Raw genomic sequence first — 27,106 nt, 5'->3', positions numbered from 1 at the left:
CGAACCCAGGTCGCGCGGCGAACCCAGGTCGCACCGCGACCCAGGTCGCACGGGTTTTTTTTTTTCTTTCTTCTCTGATGAACTCTCTGGGTTTTTTTTTTTTTTTTTTTTTTGTTTATTATGTGATGTAGACGTTGGTGCTGCCCTTGTGGTTTTTTTTTTAAATGTAAATCGAGTCTTAGAGACTCGATTTCCATGTAGACGCCACCTGGAAGAAGTGCCAAATTGGAGAGGAACAACCCATGAAAATCGAGCATCAGAGGCTCGATTTAGGGGCCCAAAATCGAGCCTTTAAGGCTCGAGTTGCTAAAAATCCATATAGTTTGTAAACCGGTCCTCTTAACTATATAGTTTGCTTTTGATGGGTAATTACCCATTTTCGCCCATTTAACGGTCCAAAGGGAGAAGCACGTGGATCATGTGACATTGCATCATCTAGTAATCAGCCGAATCTGGTCAAGCCAGTAGATCACAAAACGATCTACCAACTCCCCTCTATCAAAAAAAAAAAAAACTCCCCAAAAACAAATTGCCACTAGAAGTATGGAATATTTACACATTTACCATAACCAATCAAAGCTAATCGTGAAAGTGTTTCACCTTATAAAAAAAAAAGAAAAAAAAAGAAAGTGTTTCACATTTACTATGTACTAAAATTCAATATTCTTTTAGACTGAAAGAAAGCGTGTACTATAATCAACATGTTTTCCTACACGTCCAACTTTGAAGCAATCACAGTAAAACCCCGAATGGGCTTTGACTTGCAGATATAGATGGTCCTTTAAATGTTTTTTTATTTTATTGTCTTTTCCATTCAATATCTTATAATTCTCATACAATTACAACTCATCAGCCCAAACTCACAAATCTCTTTCAGCTATATCCCATCAATGGGAGTCTATGATGTTCACAATCTTCAGTTGTCTGTTGTGTTTTCCATAAAGGGTGTTGTTTGATGCTTTGGAATTTCCACTTCCTTGATCAACACTGAAGTCTGGTACTTGGGTCTCTTTTTATTTTTAATTTCCTTTAGTGCATAGAAAAATTCTTATGTTGGAGACCCAATTCAGTTCATTTACTGAGTATCAGTTTCTTGGTCTCCCTAAATTCCAATTCTTTGTCAATTCTTGATCTTGACCCTTCTGCAGATGACTGGTTTCTTATTCCTCATAGATTTGGTGATTGGCTGTTGCTGTGTGAGTGGAATTCATTATTGTCTGAATACCATTATATACTCTACTCATTGGAGGGAAGCTTAAGTTGGTGTATTGTCTATTGACCTTCTCTAACCCCCTATTGGGTAATATTTTTTATTACACAAGTTTAAAGGTTCTGGCTTGTAGTTTTTTGTGTTGTTAAAGTGTTAAATCTTGTTGGCCTTGGTCAAAATCTATATGTTTCTATTACTCAGTTTTCCTAAAATCTGATACCCTTTTTAATTTTTACATCATAGTTGTAATCCCATCATTGAATTTCATATATATACACATCTCCTGCAACTCAATTCTACTTGATTTTCAGCACCATTGTTAATTCTCTTGTCATACTTTGAATCTTAGTTTGAATTCCCAGTATACTCATCTACTAAGTTTAGTGCTGAATTGAAGTCTCACAAGTTACTTTAAGTCCCATGTCTGTAGTCCCAATCGATTTCTTTCGCCAGCAAGTTGTTTGCCCTAGTTACTTTGCCCTTGGGTTATGAAACTCATGCTCTTGATCTATCTTAGCCCGCTCAGACTGTAGGCCTCAATGTCAATCATATGCGGCCTCCCTCTCCTTGAGTGCGTTTACTGTCTGGCATGTGCCCGCTGGGCTTGGAAACGATGTCTCCACACTGCAGGACATGACAGTGAGACTTGGGGCCTTGCCACACCTGAAGAATTTGAGCCTGTCCCTCGTCTTTGTCGCTATATTCTATCTGTGTACGAAGATGATCTGAGGCACCCCCTTTGGGAACCATCAGGTGGATATGGAATCAGCCCAGATTTGTTAGTTCTGAAAAAAACTTATGAAGATACCAAAGGAAAGGCCCCTCCCTATATATTATATCTTGATCATGATCATGCTGATATAGTTCTTGCCATTAGGGGCTTAAATTTGGCAAAGGAAAGTGACTACGCACTTCTATTGGATAATAAGTTGGGGGAGAGGAAGTTTGATGGTGGGTATGTTCACAATGGGCTATTGAAGGCTGCTGTATGCATTTTGGATGCAGAGTGTGAGGTTTTGAAGCAGTTGGTGGAAGAGTATCCAAATTATACTTTAACTTTCACAGGGCATTCTCTTGGATCAGGTGTGGCGACACTGTTGACAATGGTGGTGGTGCAGAATCAGGATAAATTGGGAAACATTGAAAGGAAGAGGGTCAGGTGCTATGCTATGGCACCTGCCAGGTGTATTTCACTAAATTTGGCAGTTAGATATGCAGATGTCATCAATTCTGTTGTGTTACAGGTAAGTTTGTATTCTTGTTTGCTGTTTTTTTAAGTGGGATTTTTTATTTTAAATTTCATATAATTGTGCATCTTATAAAGCCTTAGTGGCGTTCATATAATTGTTCCTGCATTTTCATGCCTTGTGTTATTTCTGTAACATATTATATTAGAGAGTCATAGCATCTTAATCCATTGTATCATATGTGTTTGTTGGTGAAGCTGGTAGTAGTCTGTTTTGGAAAAAGTAAAAGAGAAAAGGATTTCTTGAAAGTTATAACAGGAATGTTCTGAACTTCATGTCTTCATCTTTGGACAATGTTGTTCCCATTAAGAAGCCCAGGTGCCAAAATGCTCATATAGGTTTCTTATTGTCTTGAACCTTATGATAGTTCTTGTTTTTCACTGAAATGTTCTGAACTTTTTCCTTGTTTCTATCTTTGGGCAATATTGTTCCCATTAAGTAGTCCAGGTGCCAAAATGCTCCTGTATTATGAGGCTTCTTGTTGCCTTTGTTCTTGGTAAGAGAATCTCAACTTGTATTAAGAAGATCAATGTTAAAACTGTTATCACCAAGATTAGCTCTTTATTATTATAAATAGCTTGAATTATTACTCATAATGACATCAGAATCAAAGTATTCAGCATATCCATACACTCAAATTTGGGTTAATAACAATAATGAAAGAATTGCTTTGTAAGTTAGCTGTCTAATAAGTAATATCTGCTAATCAAGAAACTTCATTCTCATTATTGTGGGGTTCCATCGCCAATCAGCTCTAGCTCAAATGGCACCTCCTTTACTTGTAAAAAGCAAGGTAGAAGATGAGGTTATGGGTTCAAGACCCACTGGGAATTTTATGGGAATGAAGTTCACAAATTGCAAAAAAAGAAGAATATTTAGTTTATAGACACATTACTATCAAGCATATATTGTTCAATGTAACAGTAGTTCATGTGGTCGGAAGAAGTGCTGTTGAGCATCACTAGATCATCGGGAGAATTGAGTTTCTTTCTGGCAATATGAAGAAGAAATGTGTCTCTGACATGTAAGGTGTAACCTATTATGGATGAGCCCAACTAATGGTTTCTTTGATCTGGTATGGATATAAAAGATGAGGAATATATATTGGGCAACCCCACTAATAATGAGAAGGGCTGAAGCAACTTGGTTGCCCCTTTCTAGTAAAGGAGCATTCTGGGGAATGAAATTTATCCATGATAAAGGTGACATTTCTTTTGAGGGGAGTTGAACTTACTCATAAGTGGGACATCATATTTGAGAATGAAGCCTGCAATTCATTTGGGGGGATGGTACGATCTTTGTTCAAGTACATAGATACTGTATTCAACACATATAGGGCAACTCACATGCTGACCTAAAACAACTGAACTATTTCTTGAATTAGTGCATAAAACGCAACCCTTATCTCTCTCTCTCTCTCTCTCTCTCTCTCATACATGCACACATATAGATATATAATATATTTATGTATATATTACACCGCATGACTGAATGATCTGGTCCCTTCCACAGTAATATTAAGTGTCTCAGTATTCGATTGATAAAATACTTAGTTACTAAGTTGACTAGTGGTTGAACATAATAGACCTGTATCAAATAGTGCATTTTGTTCAAATAAATTGAGTAAGATAGTGGAAATCTTCTACTTGGATGTGTCTGCATATGTGCTTCAAATTTAATTCTGATAACCTACATTATTTACCAGGATGACTTCTTACCACGGACAGCCACACCATTGGAAGACATTTTCAAGTCACTTTTCTGGTAGAGTGGCTTCATCACCTTTCTCAATTGTTTACACTGACATCCTTTGAAAAGCAAGACTCTCATTGTGCAAGCCAGATGCCTTGCTTTCTGTCTCTTAGGATAGGTCACTCATATAGCCCCTCTCAATTTTCTTTGTTACAAAAGGACAAAGCTAATGAAACTGTTAATCATATATACTAAATGTTCCATAAATTAATTGTACAAAAGCTTAAATTTTTTTTCTTAGTATATTGATATCTCAGAATTTAATTGAAGTCATCTATTATGGGATATTTTAGTAAATTAAATTATTGTCTCTTTCACTGTTGATTTGATTTATTAATGAAGGTGTTCTTTCTTTTGCTGAACAGTTTGCCATGCCTTTTATGCTTAAGATGCATGAGGGATACCTGTATACCTGAGGAAAAAATGCTCAAAGATCCAAGGAGGCTGTATGCACCTGGTCGCCTCTACCACATTGTTGAGAGAAAGCCTTGCAGGTACACTTTGGCATGAAAAACATAGTTCTGTCAAATATTTGCTCAGCCAAGTAAAAAAACTTCTGCTTATGTAAGAATTCAATAGGATATAGGTTCAATGTGCAAGGTTGTGATGTTGGTCATTTGTACACATCCCTTTTATTGTAGACACAAATGTGGTTATGATTCTCTATCAAAAAAATAAATTTGTCTATGATTCTATGGAGAAAATTACAAACACATATGTTGCATGAGTTGGTGTTTTCAGATGATAAACATAATATGGTGGTGCTTGATTTTTGAATTTTATAATCCTAGAGTTTGTCAATTTTGAGGTAGGAAAAAAAAGTCAAGCTTGGGCCTTTTGATGGACATTCAAATTGAATATTTTGTTTGCAGGATGGGAAGATATCCCCCAGTTGTGAGGACAGCAGTACCAGTAGATGGGAGGTTTGAGCACATAGTTCTTTCTTGTAATGCCACTTCTGACCATGCCATCATTTGGATAGAGAGAGAAGCTCAAAGGGCACTGGATGTAAGTTTTCAGATTATATTACTTATTGATTGTGGTTAATGATAATGGCTAATGGGTTAGCCAGGTAATGAAATAAGGATTCTCTACATGTTGTAACCTATCAACAGGTTAGAGTAACGATTTCCAGAAAAAATTAAATTGGTAAAGGGTGTATTTTGAAGCCTACGCTTGCTTTTATTAGTCAAACAGTATGTTTCCGTTTGCCCCCTTTAGCACTAATAAAAATCGATGAATATTGTCAGACTTCTTTTCGCTTTTGTATCTTAACCTTTGCATTTTTCTCTCACTGAGCTCAGTTAATGCTAGAGAAATATCAGACCATGGAAATTCCAGCAAAGCAAAGAATGGAGCGGCAGGAGACCTTAGCTAGAGAACACTCTGAAGAGTACAAGGCTGCACTACAAAGGGCTGTAACACTGTCCGTGCCACACGCTTATAATCCTTCACAGTATGGAACTTTTGATGCGCTGGAGGAAGGGGAGCATTCAGACAGATCAGTTGGTGAATCTTCTACAGGGTCATCCCAGAAAACGAAGAAGATAGAAAGCTGGGATGAAATCATTGAGCATCTCTTTGACAAGGGCGAGTCAGGTCACATTGTGCACAAGAAATCACATAGGGAAGATTGAATTTAAGTAAAATATGAGACAATCACAAGTTTGCAGTAAACCTCGTTCATTAATTCATTGTAATACCACCCATTGTGCTAAAGTTTTGCTTTGCATTGTGCATTTGTATTGAAATTAGTTAAAAATTGAGACCGAGAGATGTATAGAGGAAAAGGAATACGGATGAATTTATTTAGAATGATTGGATAGACATGGTGCTAGCCTTTCACTCTTTGGATATGTACTTACTTTCATGTAGCTTTTGGAAACTATCAAGGTTGAAAGGATTTTTTTTTTGAATTGGCAAAAGAAATCAATAGCATTGAATTGGCAAAAGATCTCCTATTGTTTTCGATCCTGTACATTTGGATTGTAGCTTATCGAAGTACTAGGACTCAGAATTTGAGTCCAAATGTTATTAATTTTACAGTTTATTGGAGCCAATAACTGTCTAAGCTGGATAAGAACTTAGAAGTATTAACAGGAATTTTTTTTCCTTATCTTCCTTGACATGAGAAGCACAACTTGTTTCTTTCTTTTGGTGTGGGGCAACAATGTTTAGATAAAAAAGCACAAACAAGTCAAGCAGCCTATTGCGGTTTATTTGTTTATTTATTTATTTTTGCTTTTATTTTTTTTTAAACTCATAATGCTATTCATAACACAAACAAATCAAGCAACCTATTGCGTTTTCTTTAGTTTCTTTATCTTTCTTTTGTTTTTCTAAAACTAATAATGCTATACATTTCTGTTGAAGTCTATAATCGGCAACTAAGCTGACATTTGGGGGGAGGGGAAAAAAAGAACCTACAATAGAACATATTTAGGAAAATGAAATGAAATTCTTGCGTATTATGCATACTATATTATTATGACTATTTTAGTTGATAAAATTTCTTAATATTGGTTCAAATGCAATTATTTTTATATCATCATCATTAAATATAATAACGCTAAATATTGGGTCATTTCTAAATTGGTCATTTGAGTGTAATTTATACTTTTTGGAAATTACAACAATGCCAATGTATTCAACCTATCATTTATTAGAAACCTGTAGTTAATCCTCGAAGTCCTCTTGAACAAAAAATATAAAAATGAAGTCAGTTTTGGGTGGGTACCATAAAAATGTGATGGACATAAAGGAAAAGAAACATGATTGCAAATTTTGAAAGTGGAGTAATCGATTTCCAAACTTATTTATTTAAAGTATATTTTAACCATAATATAACCTTAATCTCTCTGTTCTTTTTGTAGAGTTCTCAAACAATCAGAAAATAATCATAGGGAAGGGAAATTCAAGAAATGATGCCATTTTTTTAGTACATGACACTCACAAGCATATGAGCCATCTAAAGTCTTGCTCATATTAATATACTAGTATGTAATCTTGTGCGTATATACAGATACAATTAAAAACAATCACAATTATACATTTTTTTTAGAAGAGATTCAAATTATTCATGGTATTAACTTATACTTTTCTTAAACCATATATTTTAAAAATATGTAATGGTTTCTCATTATATATATATATATATATATATATGATTTAGAATTTAATTAGTTTTGAACTCTTCGATTTTTACACCTAATAATTCATTTGCCACAAAAATTAAAAATTTAGATGAACACGTGGCGGAAAATTGGACTCTAATTGAAATTCAATTTAGAATCTAATTGGATTTGAACTTTTCGATTTTTACATTCAATAATTCATTTAGCACAAAATTTAAAATTAAATGGGACACATGGCAAAAAATTAAAAATTTAATTCTATTTTCTCTTAGCTTTGTCTATACACACACATATCCAATGCATTTCTTAAGATTCGGGCACATGTCCAAAACTGGATACGTGTTTGAATCCCACTGTGTTGTATATTACTGTAGTGAACACAAGCCGTGTCCTTAATACATAATCTCTCTCTCACTCTCTCTCTTCCCTTTTTGGAGCTTAAAAAATATTCTAATAAAACTATAATATTGCAGAACTAGGATGTCCAAATCATTTTTCTCAAAAAAAAAAAAAAGTCCAAATCATATTACAAGTAGCAAGTCTTGATAAAAAAGAAAAGAAAAAAGAAAAAAAAGAAAAAAAGAAAAAAGAAGAAACATACACATTTAGCTAGGACTTGTACTCATCAAAAAAAAAAAAAAAAAAAGCTAGGACTTGTAGTTTTACTCAATTCAGAAGCAAAGGTTTCTTGAAATTCCGCTGTCTTTGATCTCTCTGTGTTCATTGGTTGGGGTTTTTCTTACCAACTTTCTTACTCGTCAATGGCGTCCCTTCTCTCAATTCTTCTTCTTCTTCTTCTGGCGTTTACATCCTCTTTCCAGGGCCTTTTAGCAGAAAGGTGAAAAACCCATTTCAATTTTTCGCATTGTAGCTGTCCACACATGATTTAACTCTCACATTTTAGCTGTTATCAGTGAGTGCAAGTGTTATTTCATTCTGGGTATCATTGATTTTTATTCAATTGTCTAGAATTGTAGCAATTCTAGGCGTAAACTGGGAATACATATGTATATTTTTGTGAATTGGCCAAAGAAAGTATGTTTTTGTGTTGTATATATGCATGTTTATATATGGAATTTATAATGTTATCAACTTATCAGTGCCTTTGTTCTAGCTATATATGTGTTTCTCACTTCTGGGTGTCATTTCTTCCTCCTTTTTTTTGTTATAAATGTGGAATTTTGGAAATAGATTGATCTTCATGGTGTTCTTGATGTGGTTTTTGGTTCAAATGCCATTTTTCTTTCCATAAATGTTTCTATTTGTTGTAAATGCACATGATTTTTAGGTAAAAGCCACAAAAGGCAGCATCTTGATGGAACAATTAAGTATATATTTCCATCTTTGAGTGAAAAACTTGAGTGAGTGCATGTGTATCTGTGTTGAAGGGAAATGCCATCAGCTTTTCTATTTGAATTCATTTTGGGATGCCTTTTTTTATATGTAGCTGAAAATTTTCCATATCAGACGAGTGTTTGGCCAATGGCCATGATTATGAGTTATGCCTTTGAACAAGCTTAATAATATTGTCATTCATGTAATAGTTTTTTTTTCTGTTATAACCGTGACTTGTTTTTCTGCCATTCTGATTAAGCAGCCGAAAGGAATTAAAGGATAAGGAGGCCAGCCAGGAAACTTTCATACAATTGGGGCACTCTGTTCATTCCAACAGAATTGACCCGTCACGGGTTGTCCAACTCTCTTGGCAACCAAGGTCAGGTACTTTGAACTCCTTATTTTTTGGATTGCTTACATTTCAAATAAGCTATATCCATATACTTCTTTTTTACAAGATGGGGACAATCAAACATAGCATTTTATTAGAGCTTTGCATATAATGATATAGGCTTCAATTATGTCTTTTCAGAGGAACAATCAATTTAAACCTCATTTACTTTGAAAATCTGATGTTTCCTTTCTTGCAATAGGGTTTTCTTATACAAGGGCTTTCTGTCGGATGAGGAATGTGACCACCTTATTACTTTGGTATTTCCTTGTGTTGCCACTTACATAATCTTGATTCGTTATGCTTGGATGGGTTTGAACATATGCGTTTTGCATTCAGGCACATGGAATGAAGGAAAATGGTTTGGGAAATGATGACAATTCAGGGCATGTTGGCACAGACAGGCTGCTTAAAAGTTCAGAAATTCCTTTAGACATGGAAGTGAGTTTCCATGTGTTACCAATGTTAAATGATTGTCTTCTGCATACCTAGGCATTAGGGTTTATATAAGCCTTATTAAACCAGGGACTATAGTCATATTATTAACAGTGTACAAACTTCTAACTTCTTATCTGGTCTAAAATTATGTTGACTTTTTAGTTACAATAGATACTGAGGTTGCCGCTAATTGAATAGTCTGGCGACCGAAGACTTTGTATAAAATAATAATATATATTTTATTTCTAGGATGACGTAGTTTCAAGGATTGAGGAAAGAATTTCAGCTTGGACTTTCCTTCCCAAAGGTACCTCAACCTGGTTCATTGGTCCTTGTCCTCTACTTTCTAAAATGGCTGTCCTGTTAGTGATGCTTTCTATTGTTAACTTTGTCCAGAGAACAGCAGGCCATTACAGATTATGCGTTATGGGCTTGAGAAGGTTGACAAGAACTACGATTATCTTGGTAATAAATCCACGCTGGAACTAACCAAGCCTTTGATGGCAATAGTTGTTTTGTATCTCTCAAATGTCACTCGGGGTGGTGAGATTCTCTTTCCTGATTCAGAGGTGAGAGATAAACAAAATTAAAACTTATTTTAATTATCATCATTTTTAGATCATGAATTCACATATGCTCATAACCACTGTTAAAATTGTCTCAGGTGAAGAGTAAGATTTGGTCCGGTTGTACAAAGAGTAGTAACATTCTGAGACCTATTAAAGGGAATGCTATTCTGTTCTTCACTATCCATCCAAATGCATCTCCTGATAAGAGTAGCTCCCATGCTAGATGCCCTATTGTTGAGGGGGAAATGTGGCATGCCACCAAATTCTTCCACATAGGATCCATCAGAGGGGAAAAATTATCATTGAAAACAGATGGCACTGATTGCACAGATGAAGAAGAAAGTTGTCCCAAGTGGGCTGCCATTGGGGAATGCCAAAGAAATCCTGTATACATGATTGGTTCTCCTGATTATTATGGGACATGTAGGAAGAGTTGTAATGCATGCTGATAAGTAACCTCTCATTTTGTCACCAATTTTAGAGCTGATTTTGCATTCTTTGTGATTGATCTGTAGTCGATTCTTGAGCTGTAGCTCTAAAATTTCACTGATAGTGGGGAACTTGATTTGTAACAGTACGCATATTGTGAATAAAGATATCCCAATTTGAATATCTCTCTTGTTTCTTTAATGTTCCTTTTCTGGATTTGACATTAACGAAGTAGATTTTATTATTATTTTGTTTTAATCAGGGAAAAGAAATTTTAGTAGAGGGAAAAGAAATTTTAGTAGATGAAAAATCTCACCATTTGTGTGAAATCATATCAAAGACTTTGACTTCTTGACCTTCACAGTGAGTGCTTGTAGTACAAAGATTTGGAGGATGATTCAAGAGAAATGTAGAACACGCACAATTTTTAAGAACTCAAACACACAAAAGAAAGAAGGGAAACGTGAAAGGAAAGTAAAACTGAACAGGTTTAAAGACACTATTGGTTCCCAAAGTTTAGCAAGAGTGATTTAGTTCCTATAGTTTAATGTAATCGCTTTCAGTTCCTTTAGTTTAAAGTAATCATTTTTAGTTCCTTGGATGACGTGACCAAACTAGAAACTGACACGTCATTACACCATAGAGACTAAAAGCGATTGCTTTAAGATTGGTATAAACAAAAATCAATCACTTTAAGTTAGAACTAAAAGTGACCATTTTAAAAGCAAACACTTCTATTTTGACCCCAAGACAAATTGAAGCTTCAAGAACTAAAATCTCTCATAAAAGTGTATTTTTTGGCCAACTGAAAATATAGAATACACACAGTGCTTAACATCAACAAAACAATTCTATTTTGACCCCAAGAAAAACTCTTTAAAATATTTTGAAAACCAAACACATGGTTTTTCAGGAACTACAGTGGTGGTTCAATTTCAAGTCAATTATTTGAAACAGCTCTGAGTTTCCTCACAATGCACATTCATTGAATAACATCAACCAAAACCAATGTTGCAACAACATAGCTCTTAAAACAAAAGTGTCACTGTCTAAATATGCTACCAATCGAAAGCAGGTTATGTTTTTCCTAAGAGAATCAAAGGACCTCAAGGCTTCCAATTGAAATTGGCATTGTCTAGGCACTGGATGGAGACCCTTTTTTTCATTCTTGGCATTCTCCATTTTTCCAGCATTTCTCTCCAACTCCAACTTCTGGAAAACAGAAGGCTATGTCCTTAAACCTGCTTCAATTTAACAAATCAAGCAATCAGAATTTCAGTCTATATTCTTTCTATAAAACTAGAGAAGTCATTATTAAATAAACTTAAACAACCAAGATGGTAACCGTAGTTTTCATTCAATTGCAGTATGCATCTTGCATAAGATGTTTGACACTTGGAAATTATGAGAGATTTTTTTGGATGGTGCCTTGATGATGAATGTTATGGAAAAAAAATTTGGAAAATTTAAGCAAAAACAGAAAGAAAACTTGAAGCAACTAAAATATTAGATAGAATTATAGGTGAATCCATAGAACTAAAATTTGTAATTTTCCTTTTATACAAAGAGCAGGAGAAACTCCGAAAGAGGAATACTACGATAATTTCTCAAGTCCTCATTTTGAAGATGTCATGAAATCTGGGTGAATGACAATCGGGAATACAGATATCTCTGAACCAGGATAAAATTTCTCTAATAAGGACCATAACAAGCCAATGAGGAATACCATGTGGAAGGTTGGTGGGACCAACTCCGACAAAGGAGTAAAAAATTGAATTACATGGCATTCACTTGTTGGCTTATTACATGGCTGATTTGGTATGACTGTCACAAGAGATATTCTCTAGATTCTGTGAAATTCATTGAGATCACTTACATATATCTTTAGATTTTTTGAAAGATATGACCAAAGTAATATTAACTACACTTGCACAATGTGATTAAATGAAGATAATACCAGGTGCAAGTAAAATGAAGGAGAAACTAATGCATGCTTTGGAAGAAGAAGGCTATTCTGTATCTATTTATATGTTGGCATGTGGGAGGTGCTAGTAAGAGGATTCCATATATTAAGCCATTGCCCACCAAATTCAGGCTGAGGTTGGTTAGCTCCTAGATATATATCAAATAACAATATGATAAGTACATCTTTATTCATCTTAGTACATGTAACAGCATGTAAGGATCAATTACTTGGCTCTTTCAATTCTATAAAAATGTTTAATGATATTGGTATATGTGGCAATTGATAAAGTCCTACTGATTTGGCATAGGAAAACAATACCACGACGACTCACAATTGGACTGAGCTTGTCCAAGTCATTACAACTTTATTCTTATTTAGTGTTTTAAGTCTGCATAAGACAAGGAAGCACATTTCACTTTAACAAATCTGATTGTAGTCAAGATGCACCAGAATTTTCCCTTCACCTAAAATATTAAATACAATTAACTGGGGACTAGGGTATGGGCTTTTCTCTTGTATGCTATGAGTATGACTCGGCTGTAAAACCAAAGTGACCAAGTATAAGCACCATGCCACTATCTATAACAAGCACAGCTTGAGTGAACTAAAACTGAAACAATTGTAAACCCCAGAGAGAATTAGCCCCGTTTCTCTAAGCCTGTTCTTTTACATCCTGAAAAACTTTGTTAAATGCATGAATTTGGAATCCCTCCTATCACTAATTTTTTTACACTAATTTCATGAACGTCCTCTTTGTCACCACTGACCAGTTCTCTCAATGGTTTTGAAAATAATGTGCATATACAATCATGTACACCTGCAAGCTAAAGAATTGTACAATACAAAAGGCTCCTAGTTTTGAAACTACTAAATTTCAGAGCTCAGAAAATCGAGAACACAATATACAATATATGCATGCATATCCACATGGTATAATTGCATGTTCAATCCAAAAGTCATGCATAAACTCAAATTCATTGATCCACCACATTACCATTATATTTGGAATTTCAAGGTATACAAATTATATTTTGAAACAACCCAGATTTACTGAGCCAGCAGGTGGCACTAGTGCTAGGCTAAACTGTTAACATTTTCTTTCCTACATAAACAACATTCAAAGGCAACCAATTTTACAACTTTTAACTCAATTTCAATTCCGACAGCAAAATTTTGCCTTCACAAATTTTTGTGACACCCAGTTCAGAACTAAAAAAATTCTCAAACCAAACCAAAAAAGAAAAAAAAAAAACGATTGCCCAAAACTTCAAATCCAAATACTCTGCAAAAATTACGTACAAAACTAAAAATCCTATAAAAAAACAAATACCCAGATGGGAATTATGATTCAAAGTGAAGAGCTTTAATTGCCAGAGGTCAGAGAACACACCAGAGTTGAGCGGTGGTGCAGATTCCTGAGATGGGTTTGGCTTCTTGATTGAACAAGATGACTTGAAAGCCTCTATTTGAGATTGGCATTTCACATAGTCCCCCTTGTTCTCTTCCAAGCATTTCTTTAATGCCTCAACATCGCAGGGTGACATTATCTTCTTCACCGTGTTGCTTTCTGCTTTCTGATCCATTGCTTGCCCCTGCCCTTGCGTTTGTTGTGGAAAGTTTGACAAATAACTGAAAGGAATAAGTTTTTCATAGTTTCTTCTTCTTCTTCATTTTTTTTTTTAATTAAAAAAAATTACATTTTAAATCTTTTTTATTTTATTTTATAATTACATTTCAAATCTACCCCTTTTACATTCTCCAAAAAAAAAAAAAAAAAAAAAACCTACCCCTTTTAAACTTCAAATTAAACTCTGCACTAACAAAATAAAATCAATTTATATCATAAAATCATTTACATTGATGTAACCCTAACAATTTTTGAAACTTCAATTTCAATTACGTACTTTAAAAAATGTTTAAATTCAAACAATAATGTCATTTATTTTGTTGTTGTTAATTAAACTCAATATTCAATTCCTGACAATGACATTTGTGGATTATATAATTAACTTAACTAGTAATTTTTTTTTTTTTTTTTTTTTTATAAAAAAAACACTATTAAAATATCTTATTGTTGAATATTATAATAACTTTTTTTTTTTTTTTTTTTGAGAAACGAATATTATAATAACTTAGAGGTACACAACATCTTTTATTTAAGCATTTTCTTGACAATGTATTGTATGCTACGTTTGTTAGGTCAAACAATCCTATTACGAATTTAAAGGCAAAAAATAAATGAAATTAATTGTATATTTAAAGGATAATTAGGAGTTTAGGGGAAATGAATGGAATTTTATAAGGGAATATCTATTTCATCCACTTCTGGAAGGAATATTAATTTCTTAATTAAGATTTAGATAATTTTTTTTTTGAATTTATTTGTGTGTTTATATATATAATTATTTTTTCTATAAATTCTTTTATAAACTTTAAAAAACACCTTTTATTTCATGAATAATACTAACACTCAAACTTTCTCCAATATATTTTTTTTAAAAACTCTCAAATACACTTGAGGAAATTCTAACTTCAAATAAATAATAAAATAAAGTAAAAACCATTTTTTATGAGGAGAAAATAATAAATAAATAAAAACCTTGAGGAAATACACACTATGTTTCATCGTGTACTATTCTTTTATAAATATCCATTCCACTTTTTATAAGCTTCCAATGTAGGGCAACAGTGGTGTAAAAATAAATAGAGTTAAAAAATGTGTACGTTAATTTTGTATATTCTTTAAAAAATTTGTAAGTTGAATATATTTTAAAAAAATGTGTGAGTTGAATATACACAATTAATTGAGTATATTTTTTGAAAAATTGTATACTTTTTTTAATAAATATTTTGTATGCTGAATATATAAAATTGTGTACATTATTTATAAAGTGTGTACTTTGAATATACTAAATTGTGTATATTTTTTGAAAAATGTGTACATCAAATATACACTATTGGATACATTATTTGAAATAATGTGCATATTGAATGTACAAAATTATGTAAAAAAATTGAAAAATGTGTATATTTTTTGTACTAAATAGTATGCATTCTTTAAAAAATATGTACGTTGAATGTACAAAATGTGTAGGTTGAATGAGCAAAGTCGTGGAAAGCCGGCCTAAAAAAAGAAAATACATTTTTTTTTTTTTGTGAAATTTGAAGATAGAAATTTCATTGAAATAAAGCTCCCAATTACAATTATGCTTAATAATAGTTACACTCGATTTGCTTTAACGATGATATTTTCTAAAAAATGAGTTATTTTTTTAAAAACATTTTCTCTAAAACTATCTCATTTTTTATATTTGATAGCATCCTTAAATGAGTTGAAAAATAATATTTTAACTTCTCTTATTTAGCTTGCTATGTGAGATAGAGTTGTTCTCTAAAAAAAATTTGTGGAAAAAAATCTCTAAAAATAAGCCATATTTTTTATAATGAATAAAAATAATTTTTCTATAACTCATTTTGCCTGATACTACCAAATACTAAAAATTATCTTTATACACCGTTTTCATCAAAACAAAGTAAAAAAAAGAAGAAGAAAAAGGTAAATCCTTTTAATTCATGAACGGTCAAAAGGCAACATTTAAAGGCCTGTTAGCGTGCTGAGGAAGAGCCCCGCTGGCCCATTAACGAGCCTACTCCATCTTGATAGACTCAGAACTAGAAGGAGCGCGATAGGTAAGGAGCGCCAGATAAGCCAAATTTTGAAACCCCAAAATTCCTCCAACGGCTACTTCTTAAACACAAATAAATGAAAAAAATCATTAAAACAAATCCAAAAAATCAAATTCCCTCTCTTTCTCAATCTCAACACACACACTCTCTCTCTCTCTGAAATTTCGAATTTCATTTTCTTTTTTGGCTCTCTGCTCTGAGACTCTTGACTCAGATTCAGACTCTTTCTTTGAGTTCCATGGCTTCTACTCCATCGGGCCGACCCGACCGCACAAAGGCATTTAACCCGACCCGTAAGGTTCGAGTCGTAGCGAAGATCCGAGGCTTCGCGGACTCCGAGTCATCAACGGCGCCGTGGATCTCCGTGAACAAACCAAACGGAGAGATCTCAGATAGCGTTACTATTTCATTCGGAGACTCCGGAAGGTAAATCATTCTCTCTCTCTCTCTATTCTGATTTTCTTTTGCACTACTAAGCTTTTGTTTGGATGCTGAGAAAAGTAGAAAATCGTGTAAGGAATAAGTTAGCTGTGTTTCTTCAATTCTTGTTAGGGTTTTGACTTTTGAGTGACTGATTTTTATTATAATTAAATATTTAAAGCTATAACAAGTGCCATAAAATTGATCTTAGATTATATAGGCTCCATTTGATTTTCTTTTGGATTGATAAGCTTTGTTTGGATGCTGAGAAAAAGCAGAAAATCGAGTAAGGAATAAGTTAACTTAGTATCTGTTTGATTGCTGGGAAAATGAAAATTTATTTGAATGAATCTGTTTCTTCAATTCTTGTTAGGGTTTTGAGTGACTGATTTTTATTAAAATTAAATATTTAAAGCTATCCAAGTGCCATAAAATTGGTCTTAAATTATATGGGCTCAATTTGGTTTATCAAAACTATAATTGAGAAAGATATGATATTAATTTTGAGTTCTGGATTATAATTTAATCACTAGGATTAGTTTATTAGCACTGTCATATAGGCACTATTTTATGTTTTCTGATATGGTATCCTTTTTTCTTGCAACAAATGGAGGATTAGGATTGTGTTCATGAATTCTTGTGATTGTCTTAGAAACATAAAGAATTGTCATTCCTCTATTGTTTCTTCTTCGAGTACCTGATAAAACAAGTAATAACTTGTTGATTTAGTTGAATACCAGTACTTTCAAACGTAAAAATTCAATTCCTTTTTACTTTTTTCTCTTTCTTGGTTTTTGTTGTAACAAAACCACAGGATTATGGTAGTTAAGTATAGTTTCTTGTCTTCTCTTGCAGTCATAAAGAGTCCTATGAAGTCAATTACTGTTATGAGCAAAACGAAGACAATGATTTGATATTCTCAAGGGAGGTAAAGCCCTTGATTTTTGGGGTTTTTGAAGGATGTAACTCCACTGTTATCGCATGTGGAGCAACAGGGAGCGGAAAGACTTTTGTTATTCAGGTTGGATTTTAATCATTTTGTTTCTTTTATGTCTCCAAGTTTTCCCTGGCATTTATTAATATATATATATATATATATATGTGTGTGTGTGTCTCTTTTTTCTAGGATTTATGTTTGACTTATTATGAACTATTCAATTTTGAAGGGCTCTGATGAGAAACCAGGTTTGGCTACACTAGCCATAGCTGAAATTCTTTCTATGGCTGAGCAAAATGGGAATTTGGTTACTGTATCTTTCTATGAGGTTTATCAGGAGCATGTGTATGATCTTCTGGATCCAAAACAGCCAACAGTTTCTATATTGGAAGATAAAGGCAAAATTCAACATAAAGGACTTTCTCAGGCAAGTCATAAGCTGTTTTCCTATTAATTTAATTAGATGACAATGTAGTGATGTGTTTCATGTAACACTATTTGCAATGCCTCTTTTTTATTTTTCCAGGTTCCCGTCAAATCTGTTACAGAATTTCACAAACTACATGCCAGCATGTGTGGTTTACGTAAATCAGTTCAAAAAATAGCAAGTGAACTTCCTCGCAGGAACCATAGGGGTTTAATAATACATCTTGTGTCTCCCAGTAAAAATGATGACATTTGTCTTGTAGGCAAGATGAATTTCGTTGACTTGGCAGGTTTTCTAATGACATCCCAAGTTTAGCACTTTGTTGAAATTATAATTTTTATTATTTTCAAACCCTGGTTGATGCTTTACTGCCTTTTGTCAGGGTATGAGGATGCCAGAAGAAAGAGTGCTAATGGCCTTAATCTTGTTGAAAGTACCAAAATTAATCGGTCCATCTATGCCATACATAATGTTGTTTATTCACTGAATGCCAACGAGAGCCATGTACCTTACCGGGAAAGCAAGCTTACTCACATGTTAAAAGATTCTTTGGGTGGGCTGAACAGAATTTTAATGATCACTTGCTTGGTAAGCTTTTGATTTTCACCTAATGAAGTAGTTTAGTTTATAGCTTTCTGAACCTTTTTTTAAGTACTTCATTTTTTGTGTGTGTAGAACCCATCCTTTTGCCAAGATTCTGTGTACATGGTAAGTTTAGCATCTCGGTCTTGTCTAGGTATCAATCGGGGTGCAATGGACTCCACAAAGAAAGCCAAAAGTTCAACAAGACCAATGGTGCCTTCTTCACATAAGAAGAATTTTCTACCTGGAAGTGTTTCCACTACTGTGAAGAAACATACAGCTTCAAAAGTGCATCTTTCTGAAAAGAAAGCCAATTGTGTGGCTTCTGCATTGAAAGGAAGGTATGTACAGAAATTGCAATCTATTTGTTGAAGCACATATATAAGTGTATACAAATACCCAATTGAAACATTTGTTTATTTTTTCATTTGAAGGAAACTATTTGATGAAGCTATTCATCGGACCACATCTGAGAAGGTATCCAATATTTTGCATTATTTTGCTCTGTACTAAATATCAAGTAATCACGATTTTGGCTATATCATATTTTGCGCAAAGATTAGAAACCTGCAACTTATCTTAATTCACTTTCTAGGAAATGTACTTAATAGGTGTTTGTTAGGGGACGAAAATAATACTTTCTCAATTGTACTATGAGAGATTTGGAAAATTATGAGGCTCAGGTACCTAGATAAAAGATGGTTTTTCATGTTTGTAGGCTTTGTTGCAGGCAAGTTCCTTACCTGACATTGTTTCAACCGTTGAACCATTGGAGCAGGAAGAGGTAAGGTTCCTTGGAACTTTTTTTTTGAATTTATAATTTTGTGAAAGATTGAACTTGTTAACTAGTGTGCTTGCTTCTTCTTTATTCCCAATTCAAATTATGGAACCATTTTCTTTTCCAGGGAAAGTGCATTTCAAATGATACCAATGTAACAGTGCTTTCAGAAGTGGTAATTTTATCTTTTATTGTTAATTTAATATCCTGTTTTGGTATAATTTAGTATTCAAAAGATGTGATTGAAGTCGATTGATATCCTGTGTAGGAAAATGAAAATCCATTAGCAGTTGTCGTGAAGGATATAGAATCTACTTCTCCATTGCAAAAGGTTATGTGCAATTAAGTTGGTAATATCAAGACAATCTCCCCACATGATTTTTTAATTTATTGATATCTAGAACTATTTTAATTCTTTTACAGGAAGCTTCCCCACTACCAATTTCTAGTGCAGTGAAAACTCCAATACCAAATAAGGTTACTATACAAAATATTAAGGTGATCCAATTATTTTACAGTTTGAATACATGGAAACATTTCTGACTATAAATATTATTTTTTTTTTGTTTTTCTAGGATTTTCTGGCTAGTGAGGTTTCTCTTTCTGGTGAGGACCATCATGAGCAAGATACTTCCTATGTCAATGGCAGCACTAATGCCTTATCTTTTGCTGAAGGTTGGTAGCATGTGAATGTGTTTTTTGAATGTGCATTTGCTAGCCAGGAAATGTTAATCCATATTAAGAATCCTTATTTTTATTTGGGTTCTATTACATTACAGGTGATGGCATGGATAAGGAAAATCAACATTTTTTGGCCAATGAAGGTGTTTCACCACCAATAAGTTCAAGACTACGAGAATTATCAAACAACCTCAAACTACTCTGTTCTTCAACTTCATCATATGATCAAGTGTCTACTGAAATTGTGGAACCAAAAACACCAATAATGGAACAAAGTAGGACACTTGATGATAGATGGGATGTTGCAGATGTCAACAGTCCTTGGGGAACATTTAGTATGCGCAGTTCTGGAATGAAGGTTAGATCTAATCATTTTTCCAATACACTTCATATTCACTTGACTTTCACATTTCTGTTCTCATATATTATTTTGTTGTTGCAGAATTCCCTTGTTCAAGAATATCTTAGGTTTCTAAATACAGCTGACAAGTAAGTTTTTGTATTTAATGCAAATGATTTTCTATTAGTGACTGTTTGTAGTTCTGCTTACATCCATTTTTATTTATTGGAAGTGATGTTTTTTGGATTATGCATAATGTTTGAACTTTCTTAATCAAGCCATTTTTTAATCTATGGCCTTCGGTTTAATATTCTGTGGTGCGGAGTAATCTTGAAATTATTTCGTAGTAAAATAATGTACTGGCACTCCAGCAGATAACTTGATAAATATTACAAATCTGAAAAATGACATGCATTTTAAGAGGAGTATTTAATTGTGTATTTGAAAGTCATCACAAGCAACCATAGGGAACAACAGCTGCTGATGAATAGATTTAAACCTTTATAATTTCATAGGTAGGTCTGTTAAATATGAGATGCATGAATTGTGATTTTACAATAATTAATTTATGCAATTCTTTTTTCTTTTTCTTTTTTTTTGAATTTTTGCCACTCAAGATGCTAACCTTTGTATTTTATTTGCTTTCTTCAATTCTCTTTTTTCAACAGGGAAGATTTGAAAAGATTAAAGGTGAACAGACTTTCCACTTTTGGAATATTCATATGGTTACCTCCTACCGTATCATTATTCATTGCTTGATTGACTTTTTTTTTTTTTTTTTGGTGGGAAATAGGTTTGGAATATTCATATGGTTACCTCCTACCGTATCATTATTCATTGCTTGATTGACTTTTTTTTTGGTGGGAAATAGGGAATAGGAGAGAAGAGAGCTACCTATATTGTTAAACTTCGTGAAGAATCTCCTGAGCCCTTAAAGAGTGTAAGTATTTAGTGGCATGAAGAGAGTTTCTTTTTCCCCCCCTTTTCAATGAATTAATTCATATAGTGGATCCAAGCACACAAGGTTGTTAACTTAAATGAATGTTATAAAAAAAAAATAAATTAAATGAATGTTTGTTTTACAGCTTGATGATCTAACAAAGGTTGGACTTTCAGCAAAACAGGTAGCTTGCTTCTCCTTCATTTTTCTTTGGAATAAATTATTTTATCTACATTATGCCCTTGTTGATATCTTTTGGAGGTGTCTTGTTGATTTTGGAAATTTTTTTTGGGTCTATTGAGTGACATGATCAACTATAATGGCATGTAAAAATCCATTTATTCAATTTTCTATTGTGAAATTTATAACTTGAGATATATATTGGCCACTTGCCCCTTTGACTGTGGGTATTTCATTTTCTGTACAGATAAAGGGAATGATGAAAATGGAGGCTGCGAAGCTTTTTAATTAGACAATATATAAGAGATGTTGGAGGTTTCTGTATTTTCATGTTCAATCTGTAGATTTCCTGTATTTTGTTTAGGGGCAATATTTTAATTAGCTTTTTAATGCCTTCATTTTTTTACTTGATCTTTTTAATGTGATATTGGATTACTTTGGGTTCGAAATTGGTTCTATGTAAATTAAAAGATAAGAAATTAAAGAATTTATTAGTAACTAGACCACTGTTTTAGGTTTGTCTTTCAAAGTGGAAAGTTCTAAATTGATATTTGTACTTACAAAACTTACAATATAGATTATTGGTGTGCTTCTTCAATTATGGTCTGTCATATTTTCGGCCTTTTGCTATTAACCTACTTAAAACTGATATCAATTTTCTTATTTTTCTTTTACCCAAAATTACATTATTTATGTGTGTGGATTAACATCTAGATTTAAACAAATTTTAATGAAAGTCTCGCATTGATATTGTTGTTCCAGTTGTGGGTGACCGACTGTGGGATTATATTTAGACTGTTTCTACCTTGGAGGCCTGGCCTACTATTGATTTTTTAAGGATGCTACCTAGGCTAGAATCTATATAAGAATCTAAAATATGCATTGGTAGATTGTGATTGCAACATTTTATTGAGACCTATTGAGACAGATTGTGATTGCAACATTTTATGATCTTTGTTGATTTAGGCTGCGCGAATCCTTAAGTTAAAAAAGACGTGTTTGTGTTTGTATGACTAGCTTAAGTAAGTTATTTGTTTAAGGATCAGTTGAAGCTTTTATCTAGGAGGAGTTTGAAATATGAATTGCTCAAAAATGATAGAGAAGTCTCATAAGTCTTAAAAGCTGATTCACATAAAAATCAATAGATTCCATTGTGATTAAGATTAAAATACAAAACAATGATTTTGATTTATGAGTTCGTGATTATTCAAATATGATAAATTTAATTTAATACCTTAAAAAAATTATAAATTTATAATCTAGAGACTTTAAATCTCTAAAGTCCTAAAAGAGAGTTTTGGAGACTTCGTTTTCTTTATCCAGAGTCTTTAGAGTCTCTTTGTTTTCCTTATCTAGAGTCTTTAGAATTTCCTTTATGCTAGACATAAATTTATAATCTAGAGACTTTGAACCTGTAAAGTCCTAAAAGAGAGTTTAGGATTTCATTTTCCTTTTCCGAAGTCTTTAGAGTCTCTTTATGCTGGATAGAACTTTTATAATTTAAATAAATTATTTTCTAATTTTACATAGTGACATTGAATAGACTTATAATATGTTAGAATCCTGACATATGTGAGAAGAATTCAACATTCATTTAATTGAATAGGAGACATCAATATCTAATATTGTATACACAGGGTCTTTATTGCTCATGGGGTGAAAATTTTGTGAATTACTAAATGTCAAAAGAAAAAGATCTGTTAAAATGTGTCAGAATCAATTATTTTATGTATGGAGCAATATAGGCATTGTAGGGGCACAATTTTATGGTCCAATCCTTGTTGGTCAAGTCTTGGCCCAAGAAGTCCCACACAATGAATTTTTTTGTAGAGTATGGACTAAAGAACTTGGTTTCAGTTAGCTTAGACGGTTTGTTGCATGGGTTAAGGAAATACAGAAACAAGAACGAAAAAGATGGACGTGAAGAGAGATCCCTCTCAAGTGATCAGGCTCGAAACTTTATTCATGGGCATATATTCATACAGTAAAATTTCTCTCCTGTGTTCCTCTTTTTTCTTCCGTCCCCCACTTTTGGGGGACTTTTACATATTATATAGGCCCTCTCCTATCATCTGGGCTTTACACTTGTTGATCATCCAAACCTCTACTTGAGCACCTGTCCCATCAGACACCCTTATCAATTCTTTGTGAGTTGCAGTGGCCAAGGTAGCACTGTTCAGGAGTCTTCTCTTCATTAATGCGGTCAGGAGAGTAGTTGTGATGCATTTAATGTGGTGGTGGCAGCCTTTACTGAGATATTTCAGGTTTCCTCCCTTTTTATGTATTTGGGGAATGGATTACAATGGCTGGGATGCACATTTGATCCGGATTTTGCAATGTCCGAGGAGGAATTACTCTTCGGACATGTTCTCTTTGCCCCAGTAGGCCTAAATAAGGATTGCCTGGGCCACGATGTCTCCTCGGACTTACTGGTCCTCGGACGAGCCCAGGGTCCAGCCAACCTATTATTCTGGGCCGGTCCCCACAGGCATCTTTGATTTTTATTTTGTAATTTGTTTTAGTTGTTTTGGTTTAAATTGATTTATATACCATTAATTAAATTTAATGATTTTAAGTTTAGTTCTCCTAGTTTTTCAGTATTTTTTATAAATTGCGGGTGGGTTTTGTTGAGCTCTTCTTGTTTTAAGATATCTTAATTAATTTGCAAGGGTCTGGTTGAACTTTTCTTATTTTTGAGACACTTAAAGAAAAATAGAAGTTAATTAAAAAAAATGGGTGTTGTTTCTGGGTTGAAAATGAAATGCTTAGTTAATTTTTTTTTTTTTTTTTTTTAAAGTTAATTTTAAAAAAAATGGACGATTCAGAATAGCTATTCCTCTTGTAATGGTAGGAGAGATTGTTTGGAATCATTTGGGCGGTGTTTTGAGAATGGTTGAACAGATTGTTTGTGTCAAAGAAGGATTTCTTTTTAGTTTCAATTGCATTTAGTTTATTTTTTGCTAGTTTTAATTGTGATCAATGTCATAGAAACGTGGAACAATTTTAATATACTTTTGAGTTTTGAATCCACACGTTGTTTGGAATGTGACAGCTAAATTCGTAGGGAGTTCTTTTAAGATATTCAAAATTGTCCATAAACTTAATACTAATCCAAGTATTTTTGTAAGTGTTTATCCGAATTACAATTAAACTGTGCAATGATTGTCAAAAACCTTGACTGATGGATTGGTATGGACTACCTGCATTTTCAATTAATTAAAGAAATAAAAAAGCGGAATTGAACTCACAATTCTTTCACGATCGGGGTCTTGCAGACTTGCATGTGCTATGCAAGAGAAATTAATGAGATTTATCAAAGATACATATATAAGTCTCAATTGTTTATAATGGGTACATCATATAATATATCCATACTATTTGTATTCAATTTGTCAAAAACATCGAAAAATATTGATTTACTTTTGAAATCCATGCTGAACAGCTGAAGCCAACAGAGGAATTAACTCCTGATAAAATCTAACCAAACATAATTCAATTTGATTTGCATTAAACACCAATTTAACTAACAATTTCTTCTCAAATCAAGTTGATTATGTACAAAGAATTGGTAATTGCTTTATAATTCGATGGGATAATGTTCAGGTTGGAACCATATTAATTAGGATCGCTAAGAAATGATTTTTGTGATAGCCGATCCTTGTGATAGCAGATCCTTGAAACGATTAGATCAAACTCAATCAACGACTTCAGAATTTAGCAATACCATGGATGCATTGCCATCAATTGTTATCAGGGAGATTGATCAGTGTAATGTACATTTCCAGGTATGGTATACTACATTTTAATGAAACAATTACTTGTATGAACTAAAATTTGATTTTACAATATCTAAAGAATGAAATAAAATTACAAATTAGATTGCCTTAGATGGTCATAGGAAGAAACACCATATTCATACATGCCAATTGAGTGAATTATCTTCTCAAAAAAAAAAAGGAATTAACTAATAATATAGGTATTAACTAGCACAAAGGTGATATAAAAATTATCAAAATATTTATTAACATGATCACATGACATTTGCACTGAATATTAAGAATCTTACAACATTTACTTATAACAAAACAAGACCCTTAAGTCTGTACCCTTTGTGATCTAGAAATTGAAAATACCTAATTCTCCATTGCTTATTCCATAGAAAAGGACCACATACAATCCAAAACCCAATCACAAAACCAAGTGCCATACTCACATAGAACCAATCCACTTCAACACCACCGGTGTATTTACTCCCTTTGTTTTCATTGTTGGGTTTTCCACCATTTTTAGAACAATTATCAGTAAGTGGTAGTCCACAAAGCTTGTTTCCAAAAAAACTAGATGCATTGAGGCTCTGTAGTTGAGTGATTAAAGGGATTTTTCCAATCAAATTTTTGTATGACAAGTTTAGATGATTTAAAAATGTCAAACTTGATATGCTTAAGGGAATTTGACCTGAAAGTTGGTTCACAGAGAAATCAATAGATTCTAGTGATCCCATAAAACCTACATTCTCCGGAATACTTCCAATCAAGAGATTATATGACAAATTCAATGACTGTAATCCTTGGAGACTAGTGACTTCTTTGGGGATCTCTCCCGATATACTATTCATGGAAAAGTCTATACTTTTTACCAATTGAAGAATGGTGCTATACTCACGAATTTTCCCCATTATCACAAGCAATGCACTTTCAAGTGGGACAGCTTCACCATAAAAATATGTTGACAAATTAAAATTCATTTGGTGATTTGAATTATTTTTTGTGGCCATGGCACTCAAATTTTTAACACATCTAGGTATATGTCCAAATAGCTTGTTATGAGAAAGGTCTAAGATTTGGAGTGAAGTTAGAGCACAAAGTTCTTCCGGAATGTGACCATGGAAATTATTTGTGCAAAGACTGAGAATCATCAAGCTTGAACATCTATGTCCTATCCATGAAGGTATGCTTCCAGAAAACTCATTTTCAGCAACATCAATTGTCACCAACTTTTCACAATTTCTCACAGACGATGTTAAGTTCCCAAAGAATTTGTTGTAGTATAAGTGCAAAGACTTAAGAAGAGTCAAAGATCCAATGGATGCTGGAATGCTATTAGTGAAATTATTGTTTCCCAAATTTAAGGCCTTCAACTTGTCGCACTTCATCCAACAATTAGGTATTTTTTTTGATAAATTATTTTTTTCAAGATTGAGAAGTTGTATTTTTTTGGGCTCATTCATTTTGTAACACAAAAAGTGAGAAATAGATCTAGAAAATGAATTGTTAGAAAGATCTAGCAAAGTCACATTAGAGGATATATAAGGTAACAAACCTTTGAAATGGTTCGAACTCAGATCAATCACGGAATAAGAAGAGAAAGTCATGAGACTGTTTACTATCTCTCCATAGAGTAGATTCTGGGACAGATTTAGAGACACAAACTGAGAAGACAATTTCCAAAATGAAGGAGGAACAACACTAGAAATCCTTGTATTGGATATGTACAAATTCCGAAGATCTCTTTGTGAACAAAGCCATGCGGGAAAATTTGGCGGCCCTAAATTCCATGATCGAAAGCTTAAAGACTCAAGTTGAAAAGGAGGATCCCAATTGTGACTTACTTCTAAAGTCGGTTTGTTTCTAGATGCATAAAATTGGATCAAACTTGTTAAATTA

At 33.2% G+C, this 27,106-nt stretch overlaps 4 protein-coding genes and 1 long non-coding RNA gene across 6 annotated transcripts; 3 read left to right on the top strand and 2 right to left on the bottom strand.

The window, feature by feature from the left end:
* Nucleotides 1–748: 748 nt before the first annotated feature.
* On the top strand, nucleotides 749–6,125 carry LOC126698228 (uncharacterized). The gene is made up of 5 exons (XM_050395319.1): nucleotides 749–2,454; nucleotides 4,163–4,221; nucleotides 4,575–4,703; nucleotides 5,082–5,217; nucleotides 5,514–6,125. Exons 1-5 carry the CDS (start codon nucleotides 1,750–1,752, stop codon nucleotides 5,844–5,846), a joined length of 1,362 nt encoding a protein of 453 aa, XP_050251276.1. The 5' UTR covers nucleotides 749–1,749; the 3' UTR covers nucleotides 5,847–6,125.
* A 1,854-nt stretch (nucleotides 6,126–7,979) lies between these two features.
* On the top strand, nucleotides 7,980–10,688 carry LOC126699643 (probable prolyl 4-hydroxylase 12). The gene is made up of 7 exons (XM_050397585.1): nucleotides 7,980–8,181; nucleotides 8,941–9,057; nucleotides 9,272–9,329; nucleotides 9,409–9,510; nucleotides 9,757–9,814; nucleotides 9,904–10,076; nucleotides 10,172–10,688. The coding sequence occupies exons 1-7, from the start codon at nucleotides 8,105–8,107 to the stop codon at nucleotides 10,523–10,525; spliced, it is 939 nt and encodes a 312-aa protein (XP_050253542.1). The 5' UTR covers nucleotides 7,980–8,104; the 3' UTR covers nucleotides 10,526–10,688.
* A 781-nt stretch (nucleotides 10,689–11,469) lies between these two features.
* LOC126699863 (uncharacterized) lies at nucleotides 11,470–14,142 on the bottom strand. The gene is made up of 2 exons (XR_007646892.1): nucleotides 13,862–14,142; nucleotides 11,470–11,746 (listed from the first exon to the last, which is right to left on the bottom strand). It is a non-coding gene; the product is annotated as an uncharacterized LOC126699863 (long non-coding RNA).
* A 1,970-nt stretch (nucleotides 14,143–16,112) lies between these two features.
* Nucleotides 16,113–22,041, top strand: LOC126699469 (kinesin-like protein KIN-10C). Of its 2 annotated transcripts, none has more exons than XM_050397307.1 (18): nucleotides 16,113–16,584; nucleotides 17,434–17,599; nucleotides 17,745–17,942; nucleotides 18,042–18,231; nucleotides 18,325–18,530; nucleotides 18,618–18,865; nucleotides 18,959–19,001; nucleotides 19,255–19,308; nucleotides 19,430–19,477; nucleotides 19,571–19,633; nucleotides 19,726–19,779; nucleotides 19,878–19,977; nucleotides 20,082–20,341; nucleotides 20,426–20,472; nucleotides 20,992–21,013; nucleotides 21,195–21,263; nucleotides 21,409–21,447; nucleotides 21,691–22,041. In XM_050397307.1, exons 1-18 carry the CDS (start codon nucleotides 16,397–16,399, stop codon nucleotides 21,733–21,735), a joined length of 2,040 nt encoding a protein of 679 aa, XP_050253264.1. In that variant the 5' UTR covers nucleotides 16,113–16,396; the 3' UTR covers nucleotides 21,736–22,041. The 2 variants fall into 2 exon arrangements, with proteins under 2 accessions (XP_050253264.1, XP_050253263.1); XM_050397306.1 differs by having other exon boundaries at nucleotides 19,243–19,308.
* A 2,548-nt stretch (nucleotides 22,042–24,589) lies between these two features.
* Nucleotides 24,590–26,595, bottom strand: LOC126700752 (receptor-like protein EIX2). Its single transcript, XM_050398942.1, has 2 exons — nucleotides 25,618–26,595; nucleotides 24,590–24,643 (listed from the first exon to the last, which is right to left on the bottom strand). The coding sequence occupies exons 1-2, from the start codon at nucleotides 26,593–26,595 to the stop codon at nucleotides 24,590–24,592; spliced, it is 1,032 nt and encodes a 343-aa protein (XP_050254899.1).
* Between the last annotated feature and the right edge of the window lie 511 nt (nucleotides 26,596–27,106).

Source organism: Quercus robur, chromosome 9, assembly GCF_932294415.1.
Source record: "Quercus robur chromosome 9, dhQueRobu3.1, whole genome shotgun sequence".
Taxonomy (NCBI): Eukaryota; Viridiplantae; Streptophyta; class Magnoliopsida; order Fagales; family Fagaceae; genus Quercus; species Quercus robur.
This window is presented reverse-complemented; position numbering and strand designations above follow the sequence as displayed.